General features: G+C 40.9%; 1 protein-coding gene and 1 long non-coding RNA gene across 3 annotated transcripts in view; one reads left to right on the forward strand and one right to left on the reverse strand.

Annotated features, from left to right (window-relative positions):
* The window catches only part of LOC132402089 (uncharacterized), a 108,315-nt gene that overhangs the window by 16,247 nt on the left and 64,102 nt on the right, over positions 1-27,966 (forward strand). The window lies entirely within an intron of this gene.
* The window catches only part of cdc14ab (cell division cycle 14Ab), a 120,990-nt gene continuing 103,799 nt past the window's right edge, over positions 10,776-27,966 (reverse strand). Inside the window, exons 14-16 of one of the 2 annotated variants that reach the window (XM_059984644.1) lie at positions 26,530-26,655; positions 23,069-23,387; positions 10,776-12,811 (exon numbers count right to left, since the gene is read on the reverse strand). In XM_059984644.1, the coding sequence (XP_059840627.1) occupies positions 12,782-12,811; positions 23,069-23,387; positions 26,530-26,655 (475 nt within the window). In that variant the 3' untranslated portion in view covers positions 10,776-12,781. Of the gene's footprint in view, positions 12,812-23,068; positions 23,388-26,255; positions 26,425-26,529; positions 26,656-27,966 lie in introns of those variants that run through there. The other variant, XR_009514803.1, reaches the window with a different exon arrangement.

The raw sequence follows: 27,966 nt of genomic DNA on the forward strand, positions 1-27,966 counted from the left end.
CATTTCTAAATACTTCAACCAGGTACTCCTTCAGTCTTTTCTGCTCTGAGGAAAACAAACACAATCTGTCCAGTTATTCTTCCTTGCTGAAACACTCAGTCCCAGGCAACATCCTTGCAAATCTTTACACCACTCCAGTGCAATCACACTTCTGCTTTAGTGTTACAATCAGAACTGCACAGTACACCAGCTGCAGCTTACCCAAGTTTAGTTGTCACATAAACTTCTTGCTCTTTCATTCCATATCTTGATGTATAGAAACCCTACAGGCCCTTCGGTCCATAAAGTTGTGCCAAACATGTTCCTATCTTAGAAATTACTAGACTTTCCCATAGCCCTCTATTTTCCTAAGTTCCATGTACCTATCCAAAAGTCTCTTAAAAGACCCTATTGTATCTGCCTCCACACCATAGCCGGCAGCCCATTCCACGCACTCACCACTCTCTGAGTAAAAAAACTTATCCTTGAAATCTCCTCTGTACCTGCTTCACAGCACCTTAACCTGTGTCCTCTTGTGGCAACCATTTCAGCCCTGAGAAAAAGTGACTGATTATCCACATGATCATTGCCTCTCATCATCTTGTACACCTCTATCAGGTCACCTCTCATCCTTCGTTGCTCCAAGGAGAAAAGGCCGAGTTCACTCAACCTATTCTCATAAAGCATGCTCCCCAATCCAGGCAACATCCTTGTAAATCTCCTCTGCACCCTTTCTATGGTTTCCACATCCTTCCTGTATGAGGCGACCAGAACTGAGCACAGTTCTCCAAGTGGGGTCTGACCAGGGTCCTATATAGCTGCAACGTTACCTCTTTGCTCCTAAATTCAATTCCACAATTAATGAAGGCCAATACACCATATGCCTTCTTAACCACAGAGTCAGCCTGCACAGCTGCTTTGAGCATCCTATGGACTCAGACCCCAAGATCCCTCTGATCCTCCACACTGCCAAGAGTCTTACCATTAATACAGGGTACTATATTCTGCATTCTTATTTGACCTACCAAAATGAGCCACTTCACACTTATCTGGGTTGAACTCCATCTGCCACTTCTCAGCCCAGTTTTACATCCTATCATGTCCCGCTGTAACTTCTGACAGCCCTCCACACTATCCACAACAGCTCTAACTTTTGTGTCAACAGCAAACTTACTAACCCATCCTTCCACTTCCTCATCCAGGTCATTTATAAAATTCATGAAGTAACGGTCCCAGAACAGATCCCTGAGGCATTCCACTGGTGACTGACCTCCATGCAGAATATGACCCGTCTACAACCACTCCTTGCCTTCTGTGGGCAAGCCAGTTCTGGATCCCCAAAGCAATGTTCCCTTGGATCCCATGCCTCCTTACTTTCTCAATAAGCCTTACATGGGGTACCTTATCAAATGCCTCGCTGAAATCCATGTATACTACATCTACTGCTCTTCCTTCATCAACATGTTTAGTCACATTCTCAAAAAATTCAATCAGGCTTGTAAGGCACGACCTGCCCTTGACAAAGCCATGCTGACTATTCCTAATCATATGTTCCAGAACATATCATAAGATCCAGAACTATTCCTCTCCAAATGTTCATAAATCCAGCCTGTCAGGATCTTCTCCATCAATTTACTAACCACTGAAGTAAGACTCACTGGTCTATAATTTCCTGGGCTGTCTCAACTCCCTTTCTTGAATAAAGGAACAACATCTGCAACCCTCCAATTCTCCGGAACCTCTAACGTCCGCATTAGTGATGCAAAGATCATCGCCAGAGGCTCAGCAATCTCCTTCCTCGCCTCCCACAGTAGCCTGGGGTACATTTTGTCTGGTCCTGGTGACTTATCCAACTTGATGCTTTCCAAAAGCTTCAGCACATCCTCTTTCTTAATATCTACATGCTCAAGCTTTTCAGTCTGCTGAAAGTCAGCACTACAATCACCAAGATCCTTTTCCATAGTGAGTACTGAAGTAAAGTATTCATTAAGTACCCCTGCTATTTCCTCCAGTTCCATATACACTTCCCCACTATCACACTTGATAGGTCCTATTCTTTCATGTCTTATCCGCTTGCTCTTCACATACTTGTAGAATGCCTTGGGCTTTTTCTTAATTCTGCATGCCAAGACCTTCTCATGGCCCCTTCTGGCTCTCCTAATTTCCTTTTTTAAGCTCCTTCCTGTTAGCCTTATAAGCTTCTAGATCTCTAACATTACCTAGCTCTCTGAACCTTTTGTAAGCTAGACTAGATATATTACAGCCTTTGTACACCACGGTTCCTGTACCCTACCATAACTTCCCAGTCTCATTGGAACATACCTATGCTGAACTCCACACAAATATCAATAGACAATAGGTGCATAAGTAGACCATTTGGCCCTTCGAGCCTGCACCACCATTTTGAGATCATGGCTGATCAACTACTATCAATACCCAGTTCCTGCCTTGTCCCCATATCCCTTGATTTTCCTATCCATAAGATACCTATCTAACTCCTTCTTGAAAGCATCCAGAGAATTGGCCTCCACTACCTTCTGAGGCAGTGCATTCCAGACCTCCACAACTCTCTGGGAGAAGAAGTTTTTCCTTAACTCTGTCCTAAATGACCTACCCTTTATTCTCAAACCATGCCCTCTGGTACTGGACTCTCCCAGCATCTGGAACATATTTCCTGCCTCTATCTTGTCCAATCCCTTAATAATCTTACATGTTTCAATCAGATCCCCTCTCAATCTCCTTAATTCCAGCGTGTACAAGCCCAGTCTCTCTAACCTCTCTGCGTAAGACAGTCCAGACATCCCAGGAATTAACCTTGTGAATCTATGCTGCACTTCCTCTACAGCCAGGATGTCCTTCCTTAACCCTGGAGACCAAAACTGTACACAATACTCCAGGTGTGGTCTCACCAGGGCTCTGTACAAATGCAAGAGGATTTCCTTGCTCTTGTACTCAATTCCCTTTGAAATAAAGGCTAACATTCCATTAGCCTCCTTCACTGCCTGCTGCACTTGCTCATTCACCTTCAGTGACTGATGAACAAGGACTCCTAGATCTCTTTGTATTTCTCCCTTACCTAACTCTACACTGTTCAGATAATCTGCCTTCCTGTTCTTACTCCCAAAGTGGATAACCTCACACTTATTCACATTAAACGTCATCTGCCAAGTATCTGCCCACTCACCCAGCCTATCCAAGTCACCCTGAATTCTCCTAACATCCTTATCACGTCACACTACCACCCAGCTTAGTATCATCAGCAAATTTGCTGATGTTATTCTCAATGCCTTTATCTAAAACATTGACGTAAATTGTAAACAGCTGTGGTCCCAATACCGAACCCTGTGGCACCCCACTAGTCACCACCTGCCATTCCAAGAAACACCCATTCACTGCTACCCTTTGCTTTCTATCTGCCAACCAGTTTTCTATCCATGTCAGTGTCTTTCCGCCCCCCCCCCCCATGCCCTGAGCTTTGATTTTACCCACCAATCTCCTATGTGGGACCTTATCAAATGCCTTCTGAAAATCGATGTACACTACATCCATCGGATCTCCCATGTAAGCTTCCAATTTCCTGCCTGAAAGCCTCATAATTCCCCTTACTCAGATTAAACGCTTTCCTAACTTGTCCGATCCTATCTCTCTCCAATGCTATTGTAAGGAAAATAGAATTAGTATCACTATCTCCAAAATGCTTTCCCACTGAGAGATCTGACACCTGACCAGGTTCATTTCCCAATACCAGATCAAGTACAGCCTCTCCTCTTGTAGGCTTATCTATATATTGTGTCAAGAAACCTTCCTGGACACACCTAACAAACTCCACCCCATGTACACCCCTGCCTCTATGGAGATGCCAATCGATATTTGGGAAATTAAAATCTCCCATCACGACAACTCTTATTATTACACCTTTCCAGGATCCGTTTCCCTATCTGCTCCTCAATATCTCTGTTACTATTGGGCGGTCTATAAAAAAAACACCCAGTAAAGTTATTGACTCCTTCCTGTTCCTCCCTCCCTGTCCTTTCTGAAACATCTAAAACCCGGCACTTGAAGTAACCATTCCTGACCCTGAGCCATCCAAGTCTCTGTAATGGCCCCACATCATAGCTCCAAGTACTGATCCACGCTCTAAGCTCCTCTGCTTTGTTCACAACACTCCTTGCATTAAAATAGACACATCTCAAACCGTCCGTCTGAGCGCATCCCTTCTCTATCACCTGCCTATCCTCCCTCGCACACTGTCTCCAAGCTTTCTCTATTTGTGAGCCAACTGCCTCTTCCTTTGTCTCTTCTCTTCAGTTCCCATCCCCCAGCAATTTTAGTTTAAACTCACTCCAGTAGTCTTTGCAAACCTCCCTGCCAGGATATTTTTTCCCCCTGGGATTCAAGTGCAACCCATCCTTTTTGTACAGGTCAGACCTGCCCCAAAAGAGGTCCCAATGATCCAGAAATCTGAATCCCTGCCCCCTGCTCTAATCCCTCAGCCATGCATTTATCCTGTACCTCATTCTATACCTATACTCTCTGTCGCGTGGCACAGGCAGTAATCCCGAGATAACTACCTTTGCTGTCCTGCTTCTCAACTTCCTTCCTAATTCCCTGTAGTCTTTTTTCAAGACCTCTTCCTTTTTCTTACCTATGTCATTGGTACCGATATGTACCATGACCTCTGTCTGTTCTCTGATATCCTGGATGCGGCCTGAAATGTCCTGGACACTGGCACCTGGGAGGCAAACTGCTATCTGAGTTTTTTTCCTGTGTCCACAGAATCACCTGCCTGACCCCATAACTATCGAGTCCCCTATCACTACTGCCATCCTCTTCCTTTCCCTACCCTTCTGAGCCACAGGGCCAGACTCTGTGCCCGAGACACGATCACTGTTGCTTCCCCCAGGTAGGCTGTCCCCCCCCCAACAGTACTCAAACAGAAGTACTTATTGTCAAGGGGTACAGCGACAGGGGTACTCTCTAGTACCTGACTCTTTCCCTTCCCTCTCCTGACTGTTACCCATTTGTCTGTCTCCCATGGCCCTGGAGTGACCACCTGCCTATAACTCCTTTCTATCACCTCCTTGCTCTCCCTGACCAGATGAAGGTAATCGAGCTGCATCTCCAGTTCCCATGCGCGGTCCTTTAGGAGCTGCAGCTCGATGCACCGGGTGCAGATATGGCCATCCGGGATGCTGGGAGACTCCAGGACCTCCCACATGTCACCAAGCACAGAAAACTGGCCTCACACACATACTACTTCCTTTCCGCAATTAACACAGGTAGACCTACCTTGCCTTGTTACCGCCTCAGCCCATTGAGCCAAAGCCCTATCACCCTGTTCTCTCTCACTCCGCTACCCACTCCGAACACCGCCCGCTGGATATGGCGGTCTTTTAAAATTTTTCCCACTCTGCTGGCTGACACCATGCGCCTGCGCAGTCTCACCTCCCTTTTACCCCAAGTAGTAAAATGCCTTGGGTCCGGAAATACTTAGCCATTCTGCTCACAGCCTTCTTACTCCGAATGTTTTCATTCTATTTGCTTCTACACCACCTTGCCTCTCTGTTACTGTTTGCACAGATCTGGGGACATGTTTACCAAGCTCCCTCTCTTTCTCATTACTTCCTGGGATCCTGTCATTCATTGTGTCCGTGCTGGAGTTACATCCTCCCAAAGTGCGACACCTCACCTTTTTTTAAGGATTAAATTCAGTCTGCCATTGTTCTGCCCAACTTAATATATATCATCATTCTCTCGGCAAAGATTACATACAGACAGTGTTACATACCCCGGCGTCTGAGTATTCCGTTATAAACTCTATTAGTAACTACGTAATAAAGTGATATAAAACAAGATAAGGTAAATAGAGTATATGCATATATAAGTGAGAAATAAAGTTTCCAAGCTTTTCCCAGCTCAGGTGATTAGGTGATACAGTCTTACGGTGGTATGGTAAGTAGTCAGTTCAGTTCTGGAATTTGCTTTGGGTTAAGTTGGAGAAGGAGAGAGATTTGTTTTGTCTTCCCAGTGCCGATCCTCCACATTGTCCTCCTGCTCCTGAAACTTACAGTCACCAACCTGTGACCACAAAAAGAGGAATGCCGGTTTTCCACAGTATCAACCCAGGCGAGGGTTAACCACACCGCTAGCTCCCCACCGGTCACTCCTTTGTCCACACTGTGAGCAACAACCCCACCCTTGTGGGCACACAAAGCTCACCAGTATCTTCCTTGTCTCTGACGTGTCGTGTGTGTCCGATTTAAAAAGCCAGCTGACCTTGTATATATCTCACAAGTGCCTGAACACGAGCTGTCCATCATATAGCTCTGCCTTTCAGTTTCCAAGGCAACTCAGACTTTCTCTCTTTTACTGAAATAGCACACAAGCTGTTCACTCTCTTTTAAAAGGAACAGTCCACTTTAGAATAATCCTTCAGAGCTCGTCACAACAGCTTCGATCATATTCTAATTCAGTGCCAGCACTAATCCTCAGAGTCACAAAGCAACCCTTAACCATGACCACCACCACCTTGTCACCAAGCTGATTTCTGATCTGATTTTCCAAATTGCCTAATCCCTTGGGTCACATGTGGGATCTTTTTAAAGACCTTACTGACATTCACAGAGATGAACCAACAGTAACCTCATTGACCTTCTTAGTTTATCTCTGTGAAAATACAGTCAAAGACAGTGGTCTCTCTGGTTCTCAAACAGTTAAGAGAGATTCAGTATATGACATCATATTGTCATATTCTATTAACCTCCAATATACTCCAGCAGCTCAGCTACAGTGCCTATAAAAAGTATTCTCCCCCCACCCCGCCGGAAGTTTTCAGGTCTCACTGTGATTGTATTGGTATTCATTCCCTTCAAATCTGTATTTAGTAAAATCATCATAGACATTTACAGCACATTACAGGCCCTTTAGCCCACAATGTTGTGCTCACCATGTGACCTACTCTAGAAACTACCTAGAATTACCCTGCCACACAGCCCTCTATTTTTTCTGAGCTCCATGTACCTATCTAAGAGTCTGTTAAAAGACCCTATTGTATCCACCTCTACCACTGTCATGGGCAGTGCATTCCATACACACACCACTCCCTGCGTGTGTAAAAACAAAAAAAACTTACCTCTGACATCTTCCTTGTACCTACTTCCAAATTAAGTACCTTATAACTTAAGGTTTTAGGACCTTAAACTATGCCTTCTCATGTTAGCCATTTCAGCCCTGGGGAAAAAGCTTCTGACAATTGCACACAATCAATGTCTCTCATCATCTTGTATATTTCTGTCAGGTCACCTTTCATCCTCTGTCACCCCAAGGAGAAAAGGCCAAGTTACCTCAACCTATCCTCATAAGGCATGCCCTCCAATCCAGGCAACATCCTTGAAAATCTCCTCTGCACTCTCTGTATAGTGTCCATGTCCTTCTTGTAGTGAGGTGACCAGATGCATCTTTGGCAGCAATTACAGCCTTCAGTCTGTGTGGATAGGTCTCTACCATCTTTACACATCTGGATACTGCCATTCCCCCCGCCCCCATTCTTCTTTACAAGGCTGCTCAAGCTCTGTAAACACACACAAAATGCCCTTCACCAGCACTAGAGGAAAGAAAAATATTGAGGAGTCCGATTAAGAAGGTGAGAGAGGGGAGGAAGAAACACAAGGTGTTAGGTGAAATTGGGAGGGGTGAAGAAAAGAGCTGAGAAGTTGATTGGTGAAATATACGATTGGTGGAGAAGGGGAATCTGATAGTAGAGGACAGAGGGCCATGGGAGAAAGAAAATGGGGAGGAGCACCAGAGGGAGATAATAGTCAGGTAAGGTGAGAGATGGGAATGGTGAAGAAGATGGGGGCATTATCAGAGGTACAAGGAATTGATGTTCATGCCATCAGCTTGGAGACTACTCAGATAGAATATAAGGTGTTGCTCCTCCAATATAAGTGTGGCCTTGTAGAGGAGGCTGTGGACTGACATGTTGGAATGGGAAGTGGAATTAAAATGGGTGGCTACTGGGAGATCCTGCTTTTCCTGGTGGACAGAGTGTAGGTGCTCATCGAAAGCGGTCTCCCAATCTATGTCAGGTCTCACTGAAATACAGGAGGCCACACTGAGAGCACAGTAGATGATCCCAACAGACTCACAGGAAGAACTGGTTGGAGTTCAGAATGGAAGCGAGGGAAGCAGTGTAGGGGCAGGTGTAGCACTTGTTCTGTTTGCAAGTGCCAGGAATGAGATCAGTGGGAAGGGACGAATGGTCAAGGGAGTTGCATAGTGAGCCATCCCTGTGGAAAGCAGAAAGTGAGAGGAGGGAAAGATTGTTTGCTGGTGAGACCTCATTGTAGGTGGCAGAAGTTATGAAGAATTATGCACTGGATGTGGAGGCTGGTGGGGTGCTAGGTGAGGACAAAAGAAACCCTATCCCCAGTGGGGTGGTGGGAGAATGGGGTGAGGGGAAATATGTGCCAAATGGAAGAGATGTGGTTGAGGGCTATGTTGATGGTGGAGTAGGGGAAGCTGCTTTCTTTGAAGGAGGATATCTCATTAGTTCTGGAATGAAAAGCCTTATCCTGAGACCAGATGCGGCAGAGACAGAGAAGCCGTTGGCATTTTTACAAGAAACAGGGTTGTAAAAGGTATAGTCCAGGTAACTGTGAATCAGTGGGTCTAAAATAGACAGCTGTAGATAAGCTGTCTTCAGAGAAATCAAGAAAGGAGAGGGAGGTGTTGGAAATGGACCAGGTGAATTTGAGGGCAGGGTGGAGGCAAAGTTGATGAAGTTGACAAGTTCTGCATGGGTGCAGGAATTATTTCCAATGCAGTTGTCAATGTACCATAGGAAAAGTTGGGGAGTGATACCAGAGTGATACATAGACTGTTTCATGTAACTGACAAAAAGGCAGGCATAGCTGCAACCCATACGAGTGCCCATGTATACACCTTTGTCTGAAGGAAGTGGGAGGAGCTGAAGGAGAAATTATTGGGAATGATGACAAGTTCCAGCGGACGGAGGAGCTTGGTGGTGGAGGGGAACTGGTTAGGTCTGGTGCCCAGAAAGAAACGGAGAGCTTTGAGGCCTTCCTGTACTCATTACTGAGGACAGAACATTCTGCTTCAGGGGAAGGCAGAGGATGGTGAAGACACAACATAAATGAGAGCTGGGATCAGAGGGGGAAAGGCAGTTAGTAGTGTCAGAGGAAAGGGGAGTGTTGGGGTGAGAGGAAGATGGAGTCTCTGAGGACCTGAGAGACACAAGATTGCAGACAGGTGATGGGGGAAAGGGGAGGCAGGAGTTCCAGCAGCAGTAGGTAAAGTCCTGGCTTTGAGGTATTGTTGGTCAAGGATGGAGTCAGAGATTGCACAATCGGCACTTTGAAGGAGTCCAAGATCCTTGGCACCTGCATTTTACCCTCTACCTTCACAAACTTTCCAGGGCCTGCTACAGTGAAGCATCCACACAGCATGATGCAGCCACCACCATGCTTCACAGTGGGGATGGAGTGTTTTTGATGATATGTGGGGTTTGTCTTGCACCAAACATGGCATTTAGTCTGATGGCCAAAAAGCCCAATTTTGGTTTCATCAGACCACTGACTTCCAAGTCTCCCACAGGCCTTCTGGCAAACTGCAGCTGAGATTTTTTTTTCAACAGTAGTTTACTCTTTGCCATTCTCCCATAAAGCTGTGACTGGTGAGGCACCTGGGCAACAGTTGCAGCCACAGTCCTCCCATCTCGGCTACTGAAGCTTGTAATTCCTTCTTTCATTGCCAACTGCCCAAGGGACATCACTGTTTCTTGGTGACCTCCCTCACTAGTGCCCTTCTTGCATGGTCACTGTAGGCATATTTACAGCTGTGCCATATTCTTTCTATTTCTTGATGATTTGACTTAACTGTACTTCAAGGGATATTTAGTCACTTGGAAATTTTCTTGTATCCATCTCCTGACTTCTCCTGTAGTTTTTGCTAGGATACTGACTCAACAGCATTTGGCACTTCCAGGTACAAGTGTATTTTTACTACAGTCAAATGAAACACAGACTGCACACAGGTGATCTCCATTTAACTAGTTGTGACTTCTAAAGCCAATTGGCTGCACCAGTGATGATTTGGTGTGTCATATTCAAGGGGGTGAATACTTATGCAATCAATTATTTTGTTGTATATGAGAGGTGATTGATAAGTTCGTGGCCTAAGGTAGAAGGAGTCAATTTTAGAAAACCTAGTACATTTATTTTTCAATATAGTCCCCTCCTGCATTTACACACTTAGTCCAGTGGTCATGGAGCATACGGATCTTGGACCTCCAGAAAGTGTCCAGCTGGGTGATTGATAAATTCATGGCCCGGGGTAGAAGGAGATGAGATATACAGCTCTTGTTGTATGTACATGCAGTTCAACTCTGAGTGATTACACAGAAAGTTTGAATTAATAACTCATTCCCTTCTACCTTGGGCCACAAACTTATCAGTCACCCATCTGTGGACACTTCCTGGAGGTCCAAGACTGCTGGGCAAAGTGCGTAAATGTAGGATGGGATTCCTTCTACCTTAGGCCACACACTTATCAATCATGCCGTATTTGTAATTAATTTAGATCACTTTGTAGAGATCTGTTTTCATTTTGACAGTTTTTTTGTTGATCAGTGTCAAAAAAGCCAAATTAAGTTCACTGATTCAACACTGTAAAACAATAAATACATGAAAACTTCCGGGGGGGGGGGGGGGGGGGGGGGAATGAATATATTTTATAAGCACTTTGTTATAAGCACTAGTGTGCTTAAAGCATAGTGTGAATTAAAGCAGTGAAATCAAACAGACAGTATCTTAATATTTGAAATGGAACTTTAATTGAGTATTTAAAAATACTGGCCTATGGTTAAGAAATTAGCATAAAAATTTTAAAACTTCAGAGCATGGAAAATACAAGAGCTCCAAGCTCTAAATTTCAAATCTCTTTTCAAGAGGTAGAATTTTGACAATACATTTCTGCAGCCCACATTTTGTTGAAATATACAACCATCAGTTTAAACAGCAAACATTATAATTTGAGCTAGTATACTATAACAAATCAATGATTTTACTGCAATTATATTAATATAGCTCTATTGTACTAATAACACTAAAGACAAGGATTTGCTCCAGTTGATTTACAAGATAATTTTAAAATGTTATTCAGAAATCAAAAGTTTTACCCTGCCCCCATCTTAAAAAAACAAACTGATTTTTGTGTCTGTCCAAATTATCTTACCACTTATTTGATTAAGCTAAATCAATTTTCCCCCATATGTGGGCATAACTTAAGCTGTCCAAAAAGCTTTAACATTTTGAAACTTAGTCCAGAACGGACAGACAGAAATTAATTTTGAGTTATATTAACATTACCTGAATGGTATGTTTACTAAAACACAAATGCCACTACATTAGAACATCTGGAAAGTACAGGGCAAATGATACTTTTATTTAAGATACCATATACTGTATATACATATTTATACATACACTATCAATATGAAAAGTAAATTTATAAAACAGATCTTGGAACAAAAATATAAATCTCAGTTAACCTTCCTTACATGAAAAATTTGTAACTGTATATTTACACACTTGTGATTTTTATAAGTGCACAATTCAAAGCAAGTCAGAGTTGTATTATCAGCTTGCTTCTTTAAAAAGTAAGTTGTTAAATCAAACCTAATAGAAATCAGTTCAATGGTTTGTGTTTTATTTCTGGTGCATTTCTCAAAATAATGGATTAAACTCTCAATATAATTTTTGTCCATCTAATTTGTTTGTTCAGATCTATCCTAAACCCCACGCACAACATACTGGAGGAACGCAGCAGGTCAGGCAGCGTCCGTGGAAATGAACAGTCAATGTTTCGGGCTGAGACACTTTGTCAGGACTGACAAAGGGTTTTGGCCTGAAACGTATCCACAGATGCTACCCAACCTGCTGAGTTCCTCCAGCGTGTTGCTTTGACCCCAGCATCTGCAGAGTATTTTGTGTATCGTAAACCCCATCTTCCTTGCCATTTGAATACCTCTGGATTGTTATGTTTTAACGTTACAGCCTGAAGGCTGCAGTCATCTGGATAATGGACACACATTACTTCTACCATCGCAAGGTGGAGAAGTACACTGACATAAAAGTGCTCCCTTAAGCAGCTTGGTTAGAACTGGGGATAATGTGCAATGTGAATACAGGGAAGTGCAGGAGATAGCAAATACTGGAACTCAATGGTTTTCATGTTTTAAGAACTGCAAAACCAAGTCTCTCCATCACTACTGCTATGGGATGCTGTTTAAGGCTGTAGAAGAGGTGCAGAATCAACTTCCACATGTTCCTTGCTATAATGCACCTTGTAAATGGTTCACTGGTGTAAACATAAGCAATGGAGGATTATTATATTCCCAGGCTTAACTTTTTATTTAGGATCTTGCAGTGTGTTTTACAAGAACCTAAAGTCTTGCCTTATTTCAGCTAAATCAGCTGCCAGGTTTCACTTGTCAGCAGGTGTTAATCAAACTGCTGTTTATGACAGCACAGCAAAATGGAGAACTGGTCATTAACTAGAAACTTATAGTTCAGCAATACTGATTTATCAGCTCTCAATACATGATGTAATCCTGAAAAGTTATTTCCAAAGTATTGCTATTTCAATGCAGCAATTACTAGACCTTTACAAATTATTTAAATAAAGGTTCCCTAGTTTCGAGCCCAAAGAGGTTAGTCTTCACTTCAGTTTCGTTGCTTTTTCCAATCACAGTATTTTCCATTTTCAGCGGAGTAGTGATGCTTTAATACTGAACATATTCAGACTGAAGTGACTGCAAGAGAAAAGATAAAACCTCAGCTAAGAACATTAACATTTCTTTTGAATGTTACAAAAACATTTAAACACATTTAATAGCACCCCAACACCACCAATCCATTATACAAACAAAAAAACTAAGTGAAAGTTCAAAATATTGACCCCCCCCCCCCCCCTCCAATCTTAAGCTGCTTACTCTCAGCCAGGTTGAATGGTAGTGGTGCTGCAAATTAGCTTCAGTGCTTTAAATAGAATTATTGGGATGAGAAGTAGGAGAAAGGCTTGGAGAAAGTTCCTTGCTCCTTCAATATTCTCTACTGGAGATCCACAATAGATGCCGGACAAAGTTCATGATATAAGACATTAAAATTTAACATCCAGCCTCACAGGAGTTGATTAGCTATTAGGTGGTTGAGAAATGATAGAAAACTAGTATCAATTATTTAATCACATCTTAGAAAGGAGTCAATATTTTTACAATAAAAAGGAAAGAAAATTAAGAGTGGGTTAAGACAGTCCATTAAAAGCTAATTAATTTAGCTGCCTTTATGTTGTTTTAGAAGAGGGGATAAACAAACTAATAAAGTCCAATAATTTTAATGTTGTTATCCAGTCAGTTATTAGAATCAATTCTAAATCTTAGTAATAATCCTTCATTTACAAAGACTCATGTATATAATGAAAGTCCCATTGACTAAACTTAGATTTTTGAGTAGGTAACTAGAATGATTTAATACAGTCCACGTGGAATTCAGCAAAGAAGCAGTCCAATCAAAAGAGTCACAGTTTTCTTTGTTAGCAGAGGCGCAGATCATATGAGTGTAAAGGGGGTTTCTTCTTTTTTCTTTGTTACTGTGTATGTAATCAAAATGGCTTCTTTGTTTTGTTAAAAGCAGGAATGCTTCTTTGTTGCGAGAGAGTGCTGGAAGCTTGTTTGGGTTAAAATTTACTGATAACGAGAATTGTATTCCTTTGTAAACCAATTGGGATTAATGTTGCTCTTTCTTCTGAGTCTGTAAGCTATTGTTGGCGGGCTTTTGGGGAGATCGGCGCAAGGGGTTGAGAGAGAGGACGCAATGCTGTAAGCTGGGCGAGGGACGGACCCCCAAGCGGGGGTCCAAGGCCAGGAGGTACTCCGAGGAGAGGAGATGAAGCTAGATGTGCTTGGTTGAGGAGTTCGGAGGGGATCGAATGGTGGCCAGAAGACTTCAGTAATTGAGCTCCAACGGTTGTGCACGAAGTGGTTTGGACTTTGATAAGTTTGGTGCCTTTATTTTTTTCTTCATGTATACTGTATTGTTATTAATCACTTAGTTATAGTAACCTTTATAAATTGTACTCATTTAATCGCATATGGTGTACTGTCTGTTTTTGGGCGAGGCGGGGACATCACACAGCATACACACCAGCTGATTACCCAGTTTGGTGGGGCCGAAGGCTGCTCCCCCCAGACGAGAACGAGCTGAGCGAGCCTGAGGCGACCCAGGGGGTTACATGAGCAAAGACATTATGCTGTAGGTGATGTTATTGAAACAATATTTTAAGTGCACTGGTTCTGGTCAACAAGTTACAGAAAAAAATGTGACTGTTTTGAAGCGGGCTATGAGGAAAGAGTTCAGTGATTTGGATCGTTTACAGGTGGTCCAGGGCATTTTTAATTTAGATACAAAATGTTTTGACAGACCCAGGAAGAGTAAATGAGTAGTTTTTTAAAAAAAAAACACAAGTAGAGGGATATAGATCTAGGCTTCTTGGGTTTTTATTTAGTCCTTGGTAGATGGGTTAAGGGGGTGGTGCGATGAAGAAAAATATTCACACTTATTGCATTTAAAGGGTATACTGAGTGTATTTGAAGAGCTGTGACTTGCAGAGTCTGGATTGAGTACTGAAAGCTGGCCTAAAGTAGGGTAGCTCTTTGAGTTGTACTGTTCCTCAATTAATGTAATACACCCTCCAAAACATCAATCAAACATTTAGAATCCTACAGCACAGAAATCAGCCCTTTAGCCTACTTGTCCAGGCTGTCATCCTTTTAAAACTTTTCTATCCATACAAGTGTCCAATTTATTTTTTTTTAAATGCTGTAACTGTTCCTGCCTCTACCACTTCTCTTTCCGCATATCCATTACTGTGTGAATAACATGTTCTTCAGGTCTCTTACATCATCTCACCTTAAATCTATACTCTTTTTAGATATCCTTACTCTAGGAAAATAATTATAACCACTCAACTCATATGTTCTTAATGATTTTATTTACCACAAGGTCACCCCTCAGCCTCCAAGGATAAAGCTCCAGCCAATCTAGCCTCTCCTTATAATTTAAATCCTCCAATGAATTTTTCCTCTCAATCTTAACTGGTTTCCAATAGCTTATTACTTTCTTGCAAGTAACAGCACACTAAATTTAAAAAGAAATCTGCTTCGTTTTCTGCAGAGTACAATTTACACTGGAAAGCAAAATACTTTAGATATAGGAACTTTGAAATCCAATTGGAAAATGCTCTAGATGCATTGTAGGCAGAATAACAGGTCATTTTAAACACGAGAAAGTCTGCATATTCTGGAAGTCCAAAGCAACACATACAAAATGCTGGAGAAATGCAGCAGGTCAGGCAGCATCTATGGAAATGAATAAACAGTTAATATTTTGGGCTGATTTAATGTTTCAGGCCAATGTCGTTTCAGCAGGAGAAAAGGAATGTCTGTGATAGGGTGGAGACCAAGTGATACTGATTGTTGGAAACTGAATTTTCCGAGACAAGCTGCCACCACCCTCTGGGCCATAGCCCCATTCTGAAGTATAAGATTTATATACACATTTTCCAGAGCATCAACACCATTTCCTCTGGAAACCTTCCTGCACAGCCACTCTCACACTCAGACACAGTCTGATTATATTTCCTCCAATTTTCCAGAAGAAACTGCCCTGCTAGATCCTTTGTTATTCCCAACTCCCCCCACAGTACTTGTTCCTTACTACTGTTTTCTTTATTCAGTCTCCTCTCCCTTATACCTGATGCTCTCTACCACTTTGTTTCCAGTTCCTAGTCACAAATGACTTTCACCGTGGATGCACAATCCCTCTACATCTCTATCCTACACCAGGATGGCCCAAGGGCATTGATTTTGTCCTTGAATAGACTCACTTTCCAAAACCACCCTCCATAAATAGTGCAAAATCATTTTCGCCTTGAATCCACTCATTCTCCAAATCAACAGTTAGTTATGGAAAGTCATGAGGGTCCAAGGTTGTACTCTTGTCATTGTGTAGAACAATTCTTGTTTCAGTCCTGCTGAGCCCCATTCCTCACCTCTTTCCAGACCTCACATTTTCTGCTAATTTTTAGCTTGCTCTCAAACTCACTTGGTCCATCTGACTTATTTCCTTTCTTGTCTATACTGAAATTTCAGGAGATAAACAATAAAAGCCCACAGAAATTCTGACTGTGCCAACTCCCACTCTGCTTCCCAGAACATCTATATTCCATTTGTGCAGTTCCTCTGACTCCATCTCAATTCTGATAGTAACACTTTCGACAACAATACTTCCAACAGATGACTTGAGCTCCAGAATGACTGGGTCAAGTTGTTGGAGAAGGAGTTGGATATACTTCGAATCATCCGGGAGACTATAGAAGTTATAGATGAGACTTTTGATGATGTGGTCACACCCAGAGTACAGGCTTTAGAAAGAGGGGTAACCACCGGAAGTAAGGGGATTAAGCAGTCAGTGCAGGACTCCCCTGTGGCCATTCCCCTCAGTAACAAGAATACCTCTTTGTATACTGTGGGGGTGGGGGGGATGTGACTCATCAGGGCACAGCAACGTCAGGCAGTGCAGTAGTGATAAGGGACTCAAAGTTAGAAGTACAGACACAAGATTCTGTGGTTACAAAAGGGACACTAGGATGGCATATTGCCTCCCAAGTGTTAGGGTCCAGGATGTATTGGAGCAGCTGCAGAATATTCTCAAGGAGGAGGATGAACAGCCAGAAGTCATGGTGCATATTTGCACCAATGACATAGGCAGAAAAGGGGAAAAAGTCCTAGGTAGTGAGTATATAGTTAGGAAACAGGCTGATGAGAAGGACCTTCAAGGTAGTAAACTCTGTATTACTCCCAATGCAATGGGCTAGTGCAGGTAGAAATGGGATGATAACACATGTGATTCAGTGGTTGAGGATTTGGTGCAGTGTGGGGGGGGGGGGGGGGTGGCAGTGTTTCAAGTCCTTGGATCATTAGAATCATTTCTGGGGTAGGAATGACCTGCACAAGAGGGATGGGCTCCACCTGGACTGAAGGGGAACCAATATCCTGGCGGGGAGGTTTGCCACTGCTACTCAGGAGGGGTTAAACTAGCTTTTCAGGGGGCTGGGAACTGGAGCATCAGGTCAGTAGGTGAAGGATCAGACAAGAAGGTAACTGTCAGGATGCATGAAACTGATGAGATTGTACTGCAGACCCCCAATAGCCACCAGGACAATGATGAATAGATATGTGAACAGTTTAAGGAATTGTGTAAAAATAATAGACTGATGACATAGGGGATTTCAACTTTCCTAATATAAACTGAGACCTTCTTGATGCAAGGAGTTTAGATGGAGCAGAATTTGTTAAGTGTATTCAGAGGGCTTATTAAATCAATTTGTAGATTATCCAATGAGAGAAGGGGCTGTACTAGACCTGGTGTTGGGTAATGAGCCTGGCCAGGTGACTGACCTTTTAGTGGGGGAGCAGTTAAGGACCAGTGACCAGGACTCCTTAACTTTCAGGATAGCTCTAGATAAGGATAGGTATGGTCCCTGCAGGAGAGTCTTAAATTGGAGTAGGGCAAATTATGAGGGTATTAAGCAGGAACTAAGTTAATTGGGAGCACCTTTTTCTGGCAAGTCCACATCAGACGTAGAGGGTGCTTAAAGGTCAATTGCACAGACTACAGGAGAGGTATGTTCCTGTTAAGAGGATGGACAGGGATGGAAAGTTAAGAGAACCTTGGATATCCAGAGAGGTGATGAATTTAGTCAAGAAGAGAAAGGAAAAGTATGTAAAGCTTCAGAAGTTAGGATCAAATGGAGCACAAGGATTAAAAAGCCAGAAAAGAACTCAATAAGTGAAATAGAAAAGCCAGCAATGGCCATCAAAGTCCTTAGCAAATAGAATTAAGGTGAATCCCAAGGAATTCGATACATACATCAAAAGCAAGCAAATAACTAGGGAGAGGGTAGGACCCCTCAAGGATAAAGAGGGGAACATTTGCTTGGATGCTGGGAATGTGAGAGAATTTTAATGAGTATTTTACTTCAGTTTTACCATGGAAAAGGACATGGAATACCAGGAGATCAGTGCTAAGTGTACAAAAACGTTAGTGTTTCGAGGTCACAGAGGAGGAAGTGTTGGGTCTCCTAATGAGTATTCAGGTGGATAAGTCCCCAGACCTGATGGGATTTACCTCAGATTATTAAGGGAGGTGAGAAATGAGATCCTGGAGGACTGGTGAGTAGCTAATGTTGCACCTCTAAGAAGGGAACAGGGGAAAATTCCAGAAACTATAGACCCGTGAGTCTCACATCAGTTGTAGGGAAATGGCTGGAGAAATTTCTTAGGGATAGGATATATGAAATCCATGGAAGCATTTGGAAATCTATGGCCTAACTGGGGAGAGCCAGCATGGCTTTGTGAGGGGCAAGTCATCTCTTATTTTCCAGTTTGCATCATAACAGGCCAGCTTTCAAGAAAGGCAAATCTGGAATGTTATAATTGGTAAGGTAGTATCTAAATACATTCTAGTAATAAGAAAACTTCCAACAGCAAGTATGAAAACAAATGTCAGCAAAAGTCTTAGTATCTACCCAAATGATAGATAATACCAGAAAGTGGGGTGTTCAATGAAAAAGACATTTCATATATTTGCACAAATAAATTAAACATGACCTAACCGAATTCTGTCTTGGTGAAAACTTCCTTCAGAATGTAACAAATCCAACATGAGAAATTATATTATCCAATAAGTTTGCAATTACCATGTGCAAAAACTGGGAATTTTGATCTTAATTGTATTTCTGATTAGTAAATGAAGAGTAATAGGTGGACACATGGTATGTGACTACAGTACCTATTTGCATAGGTAATCTAAGCCCTTTAAACCAGGCAGCATCCTGGTAAACCTCTTCCGCAGCCTCTCCAAAGCCTCAACATCCTTTCAATTGTGGGGCGACCAGAATCGTACACAATATTCCAGATGTGGCCTAACCAGAGTTATTCCTTTTTTGCTTAGATATTGCTTAGTAGCTCCTAAGATAGTAGTAACAACACACACAAAATGCTGGTGGAGCACAGCAGGCCAGGCAGCATCTATAAGGAGAAGCACTGTTGACATTTCAGGCCGAGACCCTTCTTCAGGACTTGGCCCAAAACGTCGACAGTGCTTCTTATAGATGCTGCCTGGACTGCTGTGTTCCACCAGCATTTTGTGTGTGTTGTTTGAATTTCCAGCATCTGCATATTTCCTCGTGTTTGCTCCTAAGATAGTTCCCACTTCTTTCAACAGGTGTGCGTAAAAGGAAATTACCCAAGCCAAGCCAGAAGCAAGCAACTACTTCCCATAATAAGCACTTCCAATAATGACAGGCCATGGCCAAGAACAAACTAGTTTGATTTGCTTTCTATCTCAGCATGAAAATTCAGCAGGAATGTTATTACTGATATTTCAATGGTCAGGTTCTCTAATGAAAATTGCAGAAATGATGCATTAAGTCACTATTTTGGTATTAATTTCTGATCTTATCCTGTTCATTCCTTTTCAGTATTCTTAATTGTTTGTTATTTATTACAGGGTATTATTCATTTTGTTTTTTCATGTTTCTTCTGTCTTAAGCACATACAGTATTTGATTTATAACTTCACCCCTTTTGTACTTTGTATGGGTTTTTCCCTTGTGATCATTCTTTTTCACTTTTTCATCCATTGTTTCTTAGTTTAACCTAGTCTCATTTTATATGAAATACATTTCTCTTCCATTCCCTTCGATGTCCCTTCCATTTAGCTCACCTTTGACTTTCCCCATTACTTAAATTTATGTACCTTAGTATCATTCTTATTTTTTCCAAATTAAATTTTTTTTTATCAAAGTACATACAGTACCATATACAACCCTGAGATTCATTTCTTGCATGTATACACAGCAAATTCAAGAAACACAATAGAATCAATGAAATATTGCAACCAATAGGATGGACAAACGACCAATGTACAAAAAGACAACAAACCGTGTGAATGCAAAAGAAAAAATAATAAATAATAAACACCAAGACCATGAGATGAAGAGTCCTTGAAAGTGAGTCGATATGTTGTGGGTATAGTTCAGGGGTCGGCAACCTGCGGCTCCGGAGCCGTATGCGACTCTTTCATTTCTGTGCTGCGGCTCCCCGTGGTTTGTTAGTTTTTGAAATGTAATTCAAAATTTGAAGATTATGGTGATCTTGTACAATCTAAAAACGTTGTGTAGACCCCATTTCCTGGCACATCCGAACCGGCTCACAATTAGCCACCATTCCAGCTAAGGGGATAGCCTATGGGGGTTTGTGAGTACGTGTCTTTTGGAGCATCCGCGCCCACGGGGACGGGTTGAGGGAGGCTTTAAAGCAAGGCTGTTTAGTTCGAATAAAGTTACCTTTGACTGCAGTGTCTTTATTTTAGCGCTGCATGTAGCGCTACACCGCTACAACGTGTTTTTTATCGCTATTAATATACATCACCACTGCCAATGCCTGACACCCGCCAGTGCGCGCTTTCTTTTAATTCTTCGATCCAAGGTAGGCTAACTATGGAGTAACCTTCAACCCAACGTCTTTTTTTTGGAGTTCAAAATGTTTTCGTTGCATGCAGAAATGTAATTTCGTTTTCTCTGCAGGAGTTCATCAATTTCATAAATGCAACACATTATAGTTTGTTTATACATAGCATAAAGGCAAAAAAAAACGTTGAATGCAGTGTTATTTCATTTTAAATGTCAAACGGGTTTTGTGGCTCCCGGTGTTTTCTTTTCTGTGGGAAATGGGTCCATATTGGCTCTTTCAGTGGTAAACGTTGCCGACCCCTGGTATAGTTCAATAATGGGACGAACTAAGTTTACTTAAGCTATCCCCTCTGGTTCAAGTGTCTGATGGTTGAGGGGTAATAACTGTTCCTGAACTTGGTGCTGTGGATCCTGAGGCTCCTGTATCTTCTTCCTGATGACAGCAGTGAGAAAAGAGTATGGCCTGGATGGTCTTACCCAATTTTTTTTTGTAGTTTTAGCTTTATGCTGATATGCTAATATTACCAAATCTTATTTTATGTTTGTATAATCATCTAGTCACCTGTAAACTTTAGTATATTTAATATATTTGACTATATTTTTATAGTTTCTTTGCAAAACTGAAGTGAAACTCAAGACAATATCTTTTCACAGGCTGTTATCAGAATTTCCTATTAGATTTCCTATTCTAACCAACTAGAACAATCTGCAGTACAAAAGGGACAGCACAAGGACATGTTCCTTTGTTACTTCCACCCCCCACACTTGCCTTACTTGCTGTTCAAGCTGACACTGCTTGACCACCTGTACCATGATGAACATCTAATAAAAGAGCTGTAACCACAAGATTTGTCTCATTCTAGACTTCTTAAGTAAGAACATTCTAGACAACATTTTCAGACCAAACAATGAAGACTGTGCTTTCAGCTGTCAAAGTCCTAAGCACTGGAATTCCCTAAACTTCACTACAAATTTTCTCTTTAAATATTCCCCAAAACCATCTTTGATCAAGCCATGGACAAGAACAATCACCTGATGTGGTTTGATGTCAGATTTTTTAATAATCAATATCAAATGTTTTGCCATTTTGATTTTACATTAGGTGCTATCGCTGCTTCTGATTTCAGTGTGGGACTTGCTATGAACCAGCATAAAAAAGGCATGCAAATAAAGTTGTAATAATGCAAGATATTTACAATCGTATATATGGTGATGCATAATTACAACACACAAAAACTGATCAAGGGTCTAAATGTGGAGAGATACTGTTATGCATTTCCAATCACCAAATCTTTAACTCCTAGATACATGCATGGCAATGTGCCTCACAAAGTTTACCAAATTATCAAATGCAATATGATAATTTATTAAGTAGAATTTTGTTTGCAGCAAAAAAAATCTGCTGCTGAAAAATGATGATAAAAAATAAACTCAAGTGTCAAGAATTGTCATTATACCTTAAGGAGATCACAGCACATACATTTACTGTGAAGTTGAACAGAATAAAATGGGAAAAGGAAGGGAAAAATGTGACTCAAATGTAAAACACAACATCCACAAGGAGGTCCAGTAATTAACTACTGCTTACAGCATAATTTGGAGTAATAAATTACTTGGAAGTGATTTTCCATAAAGCGGGAGATGGTGGGGTGGTCGATTTGTTTATCAAAATATTTCATCCGATTGAAATGGTTAATCCAAGATAGTTACTGCCTTCAGAGGCAACGGGGATACAAGTAGCATCCTATTTTGATCAGAATTTCATCTGCAGGAGACAGCTAAATATGGTAAATTGACAATTTAATGGCAGCTTTTTAAAAAAAAACCTTGTACTGAGCGTGTCTCTGCAATGTTATTTGCATCTGGTTAGTACACTTAGAACTGTCATGCTTGAGCAGTCTGGAAAGGCAATTATCTATTGCAGGTCTGCAGCTGGACACACACAAACAACTAAGGAAGCTGATATTACCTACAAATTCTTAAGATAATTTAATTTAATGCTTAAGTATAGTTTCCTTTTACTAAAAACAAGATCTGGAAGAAAATGACCAAGTACAATAACAGAGCAGAATAAACAATAGGAGAATTTAAATGATTTGTCCTTTATACTTACCTTCCTAAATTTTGTCAATTCATCTAAAATATAATTATACAGAGGCAATTTTAAATAGAGTTCAGGACACTGGTCCTCACATTTGTATGAGGCTTAACATCACGCTTTAGCCATGTATTTGACTTCAGCGGGATTCCAGTGGAGTCCAATTCTGCAGTTGTTACTAGATTATTACTACAATCCTGGGAATTTTGATAAACATACTTCTTACAAGCCTTTTAATGTTAGTCATTTTTAATCAATGAAACTACAATTCAAAGCAGAGCACATTTTTAGCCAATCAACATCAGATCCCATTAAAAAAATATATAAGCACCCTTTATGACAGCTTATAAAGCACAAGAGGACATAAACTTAAACTTACAGGGTGTGAACGACTTAGGTATCGCATGGTGCCAGGACTGAGGCCACCAAAGGTATTTCTACAGTTGTGATCATCCTTCGGACGGGAACAAGTATTGATGGGAATACTGCAAGTAGTACCACTGTTGCATTTGCTGTAGTAGTTGTTGTTCAGTTCTTGGTAAAATCTCGCAGGAAGCTGCGAGTTGTTACAAGGTTGGTTGGAGGTATAACCAGCTGTAAAACTTGACCTAGGAGTTGATGTCATTATGTTGTCAGGTTCATCCGGGGCAGCATACAGATTTCCTAGTGAACTGCCTAGCCTGGAGTTTATGGAGAAGCTGAATGGGAAACACGACATAATGAACATGAAAAAAAATACACACAAAAAAGTTATCAATTATATTTTTCAAGTGCTAAGACTGTTTTATAAAATGTATTCAACTTTAAAGCCAGTGTAACCAAATTAAATAACCAAGTGGCAAATAGATTCCTAGCTGTTAAATCTTACCATCTTAACTGACACATGATGACAACTCTTACCATGTTCTCAAAAGAAGGCAAAGATGGCTAGTCATGTATTCTTGCATTGCATTGAGGGAAAAATAGACATTTAGAAATTTAAAATGACATCTTAAAATGTGTTTTTTTCCCTCCAATTTTGCAATTTTCTTTCATGCTGCCCAAAAAGAACAATTCACTTCTGCTGAGCAGATCAACAAATAATAAGATGAACAAACACTGCACTTGAATCAGTGGAATAACCAAAGCTACAATATGTTGTTTTAAAAAAAATTGATGACTACAGAAAAACACCCAAACCTTAACCAATCTTAAAAACAAGCCAAAAAAAAATCAAAATCATCCCGAGGGCTTGTAAGATTACTTTGCTTGCATAAATCTGAAGTTTCTTAAAAACATTAAACTAAGCATCTAACCCTTCCATAAATAAGCCTCGAAAAAGATGAAATACAGATCATTACCCAGGATTGATTCAATAAAAGGGATTCATGAACAATTTTCAGCAGCAGTTTAAGGGAAAATGTATGTCATTGGGTTCTTTTGTATTTTTTTATATATTATTTAGCTATACTTATGTAATAAATTGGAAGAAGGAGAACCAGACCACTAGAGGTCTCTGCAGAGGCAGGGTCAAAAACTGATCTAATTTCTTTTTGGCAATTCCTCCGTCCATGGATAAGAAAAAGCAAGTTTTTACCCACTAAAATATTACAGCTATATACTGTGATGTACAAATTTAATCACACCACTTTCAAACAATAAAAGAAACATGCTTGCATTTTAAAAAAAAAAGTATTCTTGGTACCTTAGTCACATTAAATGAGTTTTGATAAGGTGGAATCAACCTGACACTTGAACTCTTGCCCAACTCAGTACCCTCATCTGGTATACACTGAGATATTTGACAACAGAGGAAGTTTTCTAGCTTCCCAAATCTTTTTTTCATTACCCTTTCAGGCCTGAGTAATACTATAGCAAATGCCTGGGTGCACTGCAAGACCAGCAATTGAAACTGAAATCTTTACGCAGTTTAATTCTATTTTTGCAGTTTGAATAATCCAGTGGTACATTGTATTATTAATCCAGGAAGTACCGTAAATTCTAGACTATAAGCCGCTACTTTTTTCCCACGCTTTGAACACTGCGGCCTATACTACGGTGCAGCTAATGCATGTTTTTTTTTTCATGCCGCCAAAAACATTTTGCCTCGTAACAGTAGACCAATAAAATTGATGAGTAGTTCACAGAGGTCCAATGAAATTGTATGATAAATCAAGCGCACTTTCACAATTAAATTATTGTAAATCAGTCATTTGTACTCACCCTCATCAACATGGAAAACACTCGAAGAAAAGTATATGAAACAGCTTTTAAGTTAAAGGTGATCAATCTGGCGGTTGAAGAAGGAAATCGAGCTGCTGCACATAATCTTGGCATAAATGAATCGATGATGAGACGGTGGAGACGCCAGCGTGAAGAACTGAGTCAATGAAAAAAGACGACAAAAGCTTTCAGAGGTAATCATAGCAGATGGCCCGAACTTGAGAACTTTCTTGAAGACTGGGTTAACACACAGAGAGCAGGCGGCCGCGGTGTTTCCACCGTGCAGATCAGACTGAAGGCTAAAGCAATCGCCACCAAAATGAAAATCGAAGATTTTAGAGGTGGGCCAACGTGGTGTTTTAGATTTATGAGACGAAAAGGCCTGTCCGTCAGGGTACGCACGACTCTGTGTCAGCAGCTCCCTCCCGACCACGAGGAAAAACTTGCTAACTTCCGCACATTCACTCAAACAAAGATAGCGGAGAATTCCATCGGGCCAGATGATATCATAAATATGGATGAAGTACCTTTGACGTTTGACCTGCCTCTCACTCGGATTGTTAATAAAAAAGGTGACTCGTCCATCACACTGAAAACAAGTGGCCATGAGAGAACGCATTTTACTTGTGTTCTGAGCTGCACAGCATCCGGACTAAAGCTTCCACCGATGGTGATTTTTAAGCGGCTGACAATGAAAGTTCAGTGAAAGCTGCCATCAAGAGTACAAACTCAATTCCAGCTGTGATTCCTGGGGGCACCACGAAGTATTTGCAGCCACTGGACATCAGTGTGAACCGGGCATTTAAAGTGGCGCTGCGCATTGAGTGGGAGGCTTGGATGACGAGCGGCGAGAAATCCTTTACCAAAACAGGACACATGCGAAGAGCATCTTTAACTCAAGTCTGCCAGTGGATCCTAAATGCGTGGAGCCGTGTCACAACATCCACCATCACCAACGGGTTTCGAAAGGCTGGACTGCTGCGTGATGAAGAGGACCGCGTGCGCTCAGGTGAGAGCGACAATGAAGAGACTGAAGTGAGTGACGCGATCCAGAGGTTGTTCAATTCGGACACTGAAGGACTTTGATGGTTTTAGTGCGCAGGAGGAAGATGAAGAAGGCGATCAATAACTTTTCCTGGTAGGCTGCAGTATATATATATTTTTTTACTAGTCGTTAGGAGATATTGGAATGTTGTTTGTGCACTGTTCAGTAAAAAAGTATACGCAACGTAATTTGTGTGTTACCGATACGTATGTATATTTAAAAGTAGCTGTGTTACAGGCACTGTTCGAAAAAAAGCATTTGCAATATGTATTTGTTTATGTTACCATACGGATTTAATTAAAAGTTAAAAAATCCTCACGTGTAATATCTTTCTGTGTAAATATCTCATATTACAACGTGGGACACCTGCAGCTTAAAATCCGGTGCGGCCTGTACAAGTACAAAATTGATTTTCTTTCTAAAATTAGAGCATGCGGCTTTTAATCAGGTGCGCTCTGTAGTCTGGAATCTACGGTACATTTAAATGTCTAGAATAAAGGGAAAATAAAATTTCTTTAGCTGGTGTGTTTATGTAATTAAAGCATGAGTTTGTTCTTAAACATTATCTTTTTAAAAATATGCAAAAACTTCACCTTTTGTTATTACTGTTTGCAGGGCAAGGATTTCTGCATATTCTTCGTGGACTTGCAGAAGTAATTGAGATCTTTGATGATTTTAGAGGTGACATTGATCCTTGGCCAGTACTTGAATAATTGACCCTGTTAAAACAAGTCCACACAATGAAACTGGCTTAAATTAGAATAGTAAAAACAAAAATATATTTTGTGATTTAATGCATTTTCTAAAGATAATGGAGGTTCACGATTTTCAAAATAATGTGCAAAGTGAAAAATGAATTAAATAGAATCAGAATTTTCAAAACACTAATTTCAGCTGGAGATATATCAGTAACTACAATTCTTAAAATATGATAAACCAGTAGCTTATCATAATAACTTAGAAGTAAACTTGTATAATGAATTATCATACCGTTGACTGTGGACTTTATCCTGACAGGCATGTTTTCATTTTACAACAGTGACTTCTGAAATTTACATTGCCCTAAAATATTTTATAGTCATTGGGAAGTCAAGAAAGCCACTGAAAGTTTTTTGATGAGATTCAAGCATACATGAGATTCTGGCATACATTGCAATAAAGAAAAAAACAGATGTGTAGCATATCTAAATTGAATCATTGTGTACAGAACAATATTGAGTGTAGGAAATTAATTATTTCAAGTGGTTAAGAAGACAAGGATAGAGAGAAAATTCTCTTTAGGCTTTACCCACTCAGTTTTCAGCTAAAAACAAAGCATATTTTTTTTTAAATTCCAGTTCTCTGGTCATGCTGCAAATGAAAATATATTGATGTATCTTGTATTGAATTTATATTCGTCCATTTTTATAATGGTTTCAGTAACAGTAACAGAAACATTTCATGCTGAATAAGAAACACAAGAACATAGGAACCCAAGAAATAGGAGCAGGATTAGGCCATCTCAATAAGATCACGGCTGATCTGACCATGGACTCATTTCCACCCACCTACCTTTTCCCCCAAAACCCTTAATTCCCCTACTATGCAAAGATCTATCCAACCTTGTCTTAAATATATTTACTGAGTTAGTCTCCACTGCTTCATTGGGCGGAGAATTCCACAGATTCACCACTCTTTGGGAAAAGCAATCCCTCCCTGTCTCCAACCTAAATTTACACTCGCAAATCTTGAGGCTATGACCCCTAGTTCTAGTCTCACCTACCAGTGGAAACAACTTTCCTGCCTCTATCTTAAATATCCCTTTCATAATTTTATGTATTTCTATATGATCTCCTTTCATCCTTCTGAAATCCAGTGAGTACAGTCCCAGGTGACAATCACTCCTTGTAGTCTAAACCTCCCTCCCCAAAATCTCTGGAATCAATCTGGGGAATGTCCTCTGCATTGCCTCCAAAGCCAGTGTATCCTTCCTCAAGTAAGGAGACCAGAACTGCACGCAGTACTCCAAATCTGGCCTCACCAGTACCCTG

The sequence above is a fragment of the Hypanus sabinus genome, chromosome 11 (assembly GCF_030144855.1).
Source record: "Hypanus sabinus isolate sHypSab1 chromosome 11, sHypSab1.hap1, whole genome shotgun sequence".
Classification (NCBI taxonomy): Eukaryota; Metazoa; Chordata; class Chondrichthyes; order Myliobatiformes; family Dasyatidae; genus Hypanus; species Hypanus sabinus.